The 9,808-nt window shown below is 35.9% G+C and overlaps 1 protein-coding gene across 1 annotated transcript in view; it reads right to left on the reverse strand.

Moving 5' to 3' along the window:
* LOC106878539 (serine/threonine-protein phosphatase 6 regulatory ankyrin repeat subunit B) overlaps window positions 1-9,808 on the reverse strand; it is a 187,752-nt gene that overhangs the window by 52,685 nt on the left and 125,259 nt on the right. The window contains exons 18-19 of the mRNA XM_052969466.1: window positions 7,795-7,872; window positions 4,841-4,942 (exon numbers count right to left, since the gene is read on the reverse strand). Of these exons, the coding sequence (XP_052825426.1) occupies window positions 4,841-4,942; window positions 7,795-7,872 (180 nt within the window). The remainder of the gene's footprint in view (window positions 1-4,840; window positions 4,943-7,794; window positions 7,873-9,808) is intronic.

The raw sequence follows: 9,808 nt of genomic DNA on the forward strand, positions 1-9,808 counted from the left end.
TATATATATATATATATATATGTGTGTGTGTGTGTGTGTGTGTGTGTGTGTGTATGTATGTATGTATGTATGTATGGTGCTGTGTGACAATCTGGATTCGTTGTACTCTCTCCAGTGTCCAGAATATTCCCATATGCTTGTGGATTCTGGTATTAGCTACATCACAGACGAGTCTGGTGGAATCAGTCAGATTTGACAGTAGCTGTTCCTGAACACTTCATGGTGGTGATATGTATCCCAATCCCGGAAGCAACAGCTCTGGATTTTAACATCGCCCCATCGTTGTCTCAAAGCTGACTCGTTTGCCGCCATATTGACAATGAAAATGCTTTGTAAAGGTCTCGTAAAATCATGGAATATACAAAGTTATATAAAAACGAAGAGAATACCGAAGAAATTATACAACACACACTCTCACACACATTAATTATTCAAACTTGTGAACATATCGAAACAATATTTATTAAACGATATAATCTATAAATCTATAAAGAAAAACAACACAAGAAGCAAATGAGAGCACGTCATACGTACGCAAGTGAGAGCTTGCAACATAAATTAGACCAGAGCTCCTACGTCCCTCGACTTTATTCCCCTGTCACTCAGCGCATTGGAACTTGGTGTACACAAGGCGCTCGCGAATATTTTCTCTGTTAAACGGGGCAAGTAATACTACTTGCTCCGTTCTTGGGCTGGAATTTTCTAGTTTATTATGGATTATTGATGTGGTTTTCACCAATAGCTTAGCCACTGACTGTTTGTTGAACTCTGGTTCTATTTCATCCCTTTCCGTTCTCCATTTAACTTATCGTCTTCATCGCCAAACTTAAAAATCTTCGATCATATTTATGAAGACACAGCTAGTTAATCAAACGACCGTGAAACTCGAATCTTCTTGAACAAAACATCCTCGTACGTTCAACTCACGTTTTTTTCGGCTACATTTTTCTTTTTGAAAGGTCTTTCCTCTTTTCTTTTATTCTTTCTATTTCTCTCAATAATTTGTCACTCCTGTTCATTGTTCATCTCCTCCTCATCGTCGCAAGACAATAGGTTAATGCTTCTGGTCATAAGTGGGAGCGTGGGGTCCCTGAATGAGCGAGGCAGCGTCTTCCGCTACAACTTGTAATACTTTGATTACAAAAGATTCTGTAATTTGCTGTTGTTGTTGCGTCTGTCTCTGTTGTTCTCTTCTTTTCTGTTTTGCAAGATCCATCAAAGTAAATCTTCTTTTGATCGTTGCTTCCACACTTGTAGTAGCTGGATTCCTCATTTGAATCATCTACGTCATTGCTTTTTTTCCCCCTTAGCCACAACGGAAAACTGCTTCGGATTGGTACTATGGTCCTCAGAGGAGGAGATTAATGGGACTATTTGTCTGTGCATACCTACCCAACCACATGTCGTTTCTAGTTGTTGCACCACTCACCACCAGCCCATAATGTGTCGTTATGGTGACAACGACCCAAGAGCCAACCTTATTACAAACATCCATAACCGCGACCCTCTTGTTGTATCAACCTATGTATTGAGGAAGTCATCGATGGGCATATGTCTCTTTCGCCGAGTCTAGTCCTACCCGACCGATGTTGAAAATATAGCTGCATACTTCGGCCAGGACTACTTCTAGTTGTTACTTTGAGGTCATTAAAGAAAACTCCTGTACTTTTAGAGATGAACTCCCATTTTTGTTTGCTCAGCGATAAAGACCCCAGACAAGGAGGTGTTTTCCCTGTGCCATGTGCCTCTCCTATTTAAATCTATTCTATTAGGTTATTCGTGTTTATCGCCTCAGCTGCTATCGACAAAACTGTTTTCCTCGTTTGGCAAAATATGTATGCATTCGCGGTTGCTGTCGCAGTTGTTATTGTAACTGCTGCGGTTGTACTGTTGTTTTTGGTGACGGCAATGTTGTTACTACTGCTGCTGTTTAATGCCTTTGTTCAAAACTGTTCAAACTGACATTTTTAATTGCTAAATTATTACTTTTCGTGTACAAAAAGTGGGTTTTGCTCTAAAATTAAATTTGCTCTTTTATTTGTTTGTTTGTTCGTTTTCTGCGTAGTTATGTTTAATTTCCCTTTTTTATTGTGTTTTTGTTTTTGGTTTTTGACAAGGAAACATCTTAAGTTGAATGTGAACACAAAACAGAAAAATATAACTCTACCCCATCCCAATAAATGACAGACTTTATGTCTCCCTTGGCGAGAGGTAAACGTACAGCGCATTCCCAGAGCTTTTTTTGTTGGAAATTATCCAAAAAGAAATGTTTTCCCTTCAGTTGTGCTCAGCACAAAAATATAAATAAATAATAATAATAATAATAATAATAATAATAATAATAATAATAATAATAATAATAATAATAATAATAATAATGAAATTCTCGGAAAGAAACGAAGATACATCTGCTCACGGCAACATTTAATGATACTAATAATAATAATTCACGTATATATTCAATTATTGGCAAAAATGATTTTTCTAAACTATAACACAACGTACATATATGCACGCAGAATACTACAGATGCACACACGCACGCATTTTTATGCAACACAGTTTGATAAATGTTCTGTAAGGAAATTGTTACTTACGATATCCTGTGGAAGCAAACGATTGCAATTCAGAGAGGAAAGAGATGGGAAAAATAGGCATTATTAGTTAGAATGAGCGGGAAGAAAAAGAACAGTATTATTAATCTCGAGAATATTTTTTTTTCTCTTGTAAACTTATGGACAGATTTACACAGACATAATAAGTAAAATAAATAAATAAAAACGGGAAAAGGGAAATAAAAAAATCACTTAAGACAGATTAGCTAAAGTAATATTTCTTATTAGATACGCTACTGTCTTGGAAGCTTAGCTACCTACTGTCAGTACCCCGATAATCTATAGCGTATAGCGTGAAAACTATGTGCGGGTATGTCCGGACAATGCATACGTAAGAATCAATTCAAATATGAAATAGATGCAGCGCTAGTGCAATAAAACATTACCGACCACATATACTTAACGAACATGCATCGTGTATTTGCCGCTAGGCTCCGATTTGGCGTGGTGGAGAATACTCTCTCAAAACGCCAAGAGTTAAAACGCCAAGAGTTAAAACGCCTGAAAGTCATGGACATGCGAGATAACTAGTCTATCTATCTATCTATCTATCTATCTATCTATCTATCTATCTATCTATCTATCTATTTGTCTGTCTGTCTGTCTATATTAATGTATTAATGTTTGATTTTGTGTTCGGTGACAATGGTTTCAAATTTTGTCATAAGGGCAGCAGTTTTGAGGAAAGGTATGAGTGGATTACATCAACTCCAGTGTTCAATTGGTATTATTTTATCGACCTCGAAAGGATGAAAGGCAAAGTCGACCTCGGCGGAATTTGAATGTTCAGTGATAATAAAAAACAAAAACAATTTTGCATTAATCTGATCGGTTAATCTATACTTGTGTACAATACAAATTTATTATTCTTAAGCAGGAATGTTGTTGACAGAATCTTCGAAGTTTCAGCAAGCGGATGCTTTATATGAACAGACTATCAACCAAATTCAATTCATCATATAATTGTTTTAGTTAGTCGCAAGATCATGAATAAGTGACATAAAATTGTTGATACTAATCTTTTTAATGTCTTAGTCAGAGTGTGAAGAGTGCTACCTGTAGGCCTCTTTATGGCTTCCGAGAATTGTGGGCCACCGATAAACTGAACGGAATATACTTTGCCAATGTCACTGAAAGGTCAGGTGATGGACATAAAGTTAGCGATGGATTAAGTTTACTACCCAAGAGCAGGAAAGATCTTCTTGTAGTCTTCCACTTAATTTCTGCCAACAACATTTCATTCACAGCCTATACAGAATTTGTACAATAGAGTTTATACAACAGAATTTCCTGTATTTACTCAACAAAATATCCCTATATTTGCACAACAATAGCTTCTTGTATTTACATAACAAAACACTTCTGTCTTTACACAACAAAATATCCATGTTGTTACACAACAAAAATTTTCGTTTTTATACAAACAGATTTCTTCATACGTACAACCATAGCTACGTCTGACATTTCAAAAATAAAATGTCTGGTTTGTTACAACATACACTACTCAGACAAAATCTTAGTAGCTCTGTAGTATTTGCGAAACAGCAGTCTTGAGAAAATAGTGATAATTCATATCAAATATTTGTAGCTAGTTTACAATATTCACACTGCAAGCTTGCTAATTTAGTTATACATACTTGTTTGGTATTTTCGTTTATAAGGCAATCAGAGAATTAGGGTTAGCATGCATGTTATTTGCGCGGTCTTCCAGATTGATGTAGTTGACGCTAAACTTGAATATCTATAGACTGGCGTTTGTAGGAAATATTGAGGCTGTGTTGGTGGTGGTTGAGAGTTTCCAGAGGGATATACTTCCGAGAAAGAAAGATTCGGCAAAACATACAGTGCAGGGCCTGGTATACGAGACACAGTAAAGTGAAGGGAGAAGGAAAGTTGAGTAGTATTTGTGGGCCTACGTGGAAGGAGTATGCAAATAACGAAATTAGAGGAGTAGAAGCCATTGCAGTAGTGGTAGGAAATAGATATATAGATAGAGATGAGGAAATAGATAGATAGACAGAGATGAGGAGAGAGAAAGAGTTAGAGAAAAGGCGAGAAAGAGAGAGAAAGAGATGAAATGCGTCTGTGATCTAATGGTTGTAGTGTGTTCGTGATTAAGTAGTTGATAAGCTGTTTGCTTTCTTTTGGATACGGTCGTGTCGGTTATTTTTAATTTGCTAACGAAATAGATTTAACATGAAGGACAAGCAAATGTTAAACCTTACCATACTGTTCATGGACACCAGTTCTTGTTTGTGTTTGAGAAATAACTTGACGACTTCAGAGTGGTCATTTTTGGCAGCCAAGTGAAGAGGCGTTTGACCAAGCTGCAGAAAAACAAATACATATAAGTTTCTATTCAAGATATTTAAGATAATTTAGTATGTTAAAGAAGTGATTTTTAAATTCTCAAACGCAGGATAATGCTAATAATATAGCCTGAACAGGATTAAAATGGCGGGAAGATGCGTGGTGTGGGCAGTTTAGCTTAATCGGTCTAAGAGCACCGCGACGCGTAATCACGGAGGTGTGAGTTCGAGTCTCATAGCTGGCGGCCAACACTTTTTTCTGCAAATTGGGGGTAGCTTATCCTGTTCAGGCTATATTATTAGCATTATCCTGCGTTCGAGAATTTAAAAATCACTTCTTTAACTTTCTAAGACATCTCAACGGTTCTAAAAGCAAACTTCGTTTGTTTGTTTAAGTTTATCGTATTGAATTTAACATAATTTAGTATATTTCTGATGTCAATAGACAAAAAGAAAAAAACAATTAATGAAACCAACTGTCACTAAACTTGATGGACTAACCAACTAAAGAGAAAAGATTTTATTGTGTGACGTCGAATATACCAATTTTTGACATCGACAGGCTAGCTCTGATTTTTAAGTGATATTGCATGCATGAAGTTTGAAGGTTATAACTTAGCTGTTATATTTGACTATTACTTGACAAACCAGTTAATATTTTTACCCGTGAAGTGATACCCCAGTTAGTAACTTTAACTGTTTCAATAAGTTTTACTGTCAAGTAATATAAGCGTTGTGTTTTTTCTACAAGTATTTTCATGGTCATTGCTTTGATGAACTTCGTGGTTTAGTCCTTTCTGTCAATACTTTTAAACGTGTCACCCGCTTCTCTTGCCATTTGCATCGATTCTCTGTTGAACTTTTTGTTAGTCATAATTTCTTTTATTCTTTTAGTTTACTTCCTCGAACAGCCATCAACTTGTTCTTTTTCTTCTGTTATATTTAATCCCTTAAACTTCCTGTCAATAAGCCCCTTTTTTTTGTCCCTTATGCTAAAATGGCCTCAAGAATTATTTGGGACAAGATCATATTAAAATAAATACTAACCAGTAAATTTGACTAACAAGCGATATGCGAATTTACAATTTTTGGTCGGTGATATACAATTTACAAAGTATGACTATAAAGCGGTGCTCCGCAACCGTTTCCCTTGCGGGATACGTATATTCTTTTCAAAATTCGGCGGCACATTTGAACTAAAAATATAACTAAAAGTATAGGGGAAAAATTATATTCAGGTTACATTGTGGCACATCTATCATCGTCTCGTGGTTCACTAGTGTGCCGCGGCATACCGGTTGCGGAGCACTACTATAAAGTGATATACCAACAAGTAAATTTGACTGTCTAATGTGATATTTTATTTTACTGTCAAGCGATATATCAGTTAATAAGGGAGTAGCTAATAATATGCTTGTTAATAATCTTTACCATCGAGTGATATGTCAATTATGTGTTTAATTATCAGCGATATATCAGTTATTCAGTTCGACTTTTAAATGGCATGTAAGTTACTAAGTTTGACTGTTACGCAATATACAACAGTATTTGAAATTCTAAGTGAGCACATGTCACTTCAAAACGAGACCGTGCCACTTCAAATAAGATTAAGACTTCAAAATGTGATTTTGTCACTTTAAAGTGAAGATAGCAATTTTAAAGAGAAATTAACTCAGAATAATGTAATAGAAAAATATAACATCACAACGGTGTTTTATTAGTGATTTTATTCCAAATCCAATCTTATCTCTTCACTTATCTTCCGCAAAGCAATTGAAGAATTGTTATTCATTAACGTGTATGGATATGCTTCTCATCATTATGCTATAAAATGCATCTACCACTTACCTTGCCTTTATATATATTTAAAACGGTTCTGTCTGCAATCTTTCAATTAATGTTTATGGATAGAGAAAGGTAGAGACTGATCTATGATCCTAACAATCCATGAGCTGAGAACAAACGATCTTGGATACTAGCGTCTTTGTCCACAAAAAAAAAAGCATAAGCTAAACAAGGGAAATAACTTTTTGCATTACTGCGTACATAATTTGATTTCCTGTCACTGAAAAATAGTGTTTTTTTTCTTTCGTTTAGTTTTATTTATAACATCACAGCAACTTACACTCCGACTGATGACGTATTCCTTGCTATATTTCTATGTAAAGATGCATGGTTGATGAGTAATTAAAACAAAGTAGATTTAAGTTTTCTTAGAGTGAAATGTGTTATCGTTGAAATCGCTATTCTCACTTTTATGTGATGTACTCACGTTGAAATAGCGATTAACACTTTGAAGTAACGTACTCACATTGAAATAGCTATTTTCACTTTGAAGCAACATGCTCACGTTGCAAATCACTATCCTCACTTTGAAGTAACGCGCTCATGTTGAAATCTTTATTCTCACTTTGAAGTGACGTGTGTTTCCTCTCGAATTACAAATATTCTTTTACTAAAATTAACAGACATATTATGTTAGCTATACTAAGTTTGAAAAGGCCAATTATTCACCAGTGAAACATTAACTCCCATCAAAGAAATGATAATTATTTATAATACAGGCGAGAGGACTTCACGTTTCAAGGAAGAGGGTTTTATCATGCTGTGACGCTTTTGATAAATTATCTGTTAGCAAACTTGCTACAGTTATAAACTATTAAGGAACCAATCGATGATCGATCAACTTTTCAGATTTGATAATACAAAATTAGTTCGCGACAACATAGATATTACACAATGAAGTTTGCCCCACGAGGAATTTTGTACTTTTGGCGAGTGTTTATATTTTATTTGTTTAGTTTTATAAATCCGTTTCATAGGCCGTTTTCGGGTTTTGACGATTGTTTTATAAGGACAATCGCCAAAACCCGACAGCGGCCTATCAAAAATAAAACCACTTCTGCATTTGATGTCATAGTGTTAATCAGACAAGAGATAATTCTTCTCTGGAAATATGACACAATTATACGAGAGGGTGCTGAAAAATTGCAGACTTTAAGAGTATCGCGAGAGGCCTGATTGGAGGTCCAACCTTTCGAGTTCTTTTACAGGGCTTAGGAAAACTGAAGGACCGCTACAATAAGTGTGTGAATCTGAGAGGGGAACGTGTTGAATAAAATCATAATTAACTGATCCACTGGAATTTTCTTTTACCCAAATCCAGGAACTTTTCAGCACCCCTCGTATTGCAAGGAACATATAGACTTGTTCGTATTCCCAAAAGCTGAAGAACATAGAATTAAGTTTAATTCTACGAAGATAACGGAACTCCACATTTACAGTAAATTTCAACTTTTGATCGATTGGCTTCGAATCCAATAAGTTTAGGTATTCGTCTTCTTTCTTCATACTTTAAATATTTCGAGAGATCGAAGGAAACTTTATGTAGTCGTTAGATTTTGTTATACAAAAAAAAAAAACCCAAACCTTTCTCAAATTACAAGTTTCCGTTTAAATAAAGAGAGGACACCGTATCCTTGATACAGTGTCTTAAATGAAGATGAGTACTTAAGGCTGGAACATCTTTGGTGGTAGATCTCCTTAACCAGGAATGATCTGAGGTTAAACAATATTTTCTTATATTTTCACAAAGCCGGAAATTGTGTGTGTGTGTGTGTGTGTGTGAGAGAGAGAGAGAGAGAGAGAGTGAGAGAGAGAGAGAGAGAGAGATTGAGAGAAATTGAGAAAGAGATGAACAATCGACTATATTGATCCCAGTACTTGATTAATACTTATTCTATAGATCTCGAAAAGATGAAGGATAAAATGGTTCATGGCAGGATTTGAACTCAAGACGAAAAGAACTACAACTAAATGCCACAATGAATTTCGTCCGATTCTAACGATTCTGCCATTCACCACTCTTAACACAGGTCGACAGGTCTCGATTGTGGCCCAGGTAGATGCATTTAATTTATGGGCGTTTGCTGGGGGTCTAATGTCACTCAAACGCTCCGATAACCCCCAGAATGCAAGAGGACTAATAGTCCAACTAATGACTTTTCAGATGATGTAAAACTTGCCACTATTGTATACTAAGAAGATATTTTAACTATTTTTTGTTTTTTATGTGTGCATAGTAGTCTCATTTTCATAAAATTTGCTCATCAGTCCATGCTATGTAAGTGCAAATCCCAGCGCTTTATGGCTTAATTGAGATCAAATAACCGTATCAATTTTTCGTACAAATCAAGCAGTTTTTAAGTGGAGGAGGAAATCGATTACATCGACACCAGCGCTCGACTGATACTATTTTTAATCGATCCCGAAAGGATAGTAGGCAATGTCGACCCGGCAGACTGAGCCCAGAACTCAAAGAATCGGAAGAAATATCATTAAGCATTTTTTCTGACTTGTTAACGATTGTACCTGTCTGCTTGTTGGTAAATAATGATTTCTAACTTATGCGTAGGGCCACATATTTTGGAGGGGGAAATAATCGATATATCGACCTTAGTATAAGTATGGTGCTTACTGAGTCGACACCGGCAAAATCAAAGTCTATTTTGACGGTGAGGATTCAATTATTTTCAGCTCATTTAATTAGCATGTAAGCGACTGAGTATACCACAGACCAGACACGTATACCTTAAACGTAATTCGCACGCAAAATCAGAATGACATATTGTGACAAGAATGTACCTTTCTATAACAGGAACAATCTATCCGACGAGTTTCAATAGAGTTTCTGTCAACGCAAGCTTACACACAATGTATGAGTCGATTCCAAGTTGAAGAAAATAATATTTCCTCATGATACCAGCAGTGAGATCGAACGTGAAACCTTGTAATTGCCCAGCAAACTTCTTAACGATTCCATCCTTTTACGCTTCCCTCTCTCTCTCCCTCCCTCTCTCTCTCCCATCCTCTCTCTCCCTCCCT

This window comes from Octopus bimaculoides, chromosome 7 (assembly GCF_001194135.2).
Source record: "Octopus bimaculoides isolate UCB-OBI-ISO-001 chromosome 7, ASM119413v2, whole genome shotgun sequence".
Classification (NCBI taxonomy): domain Eukaryota; kingdom Metazoa; phylum Mollusca; class Cephalopoda; order Octopoda; family Octopodidae; genus Octopus; species Octopus bimaculoides.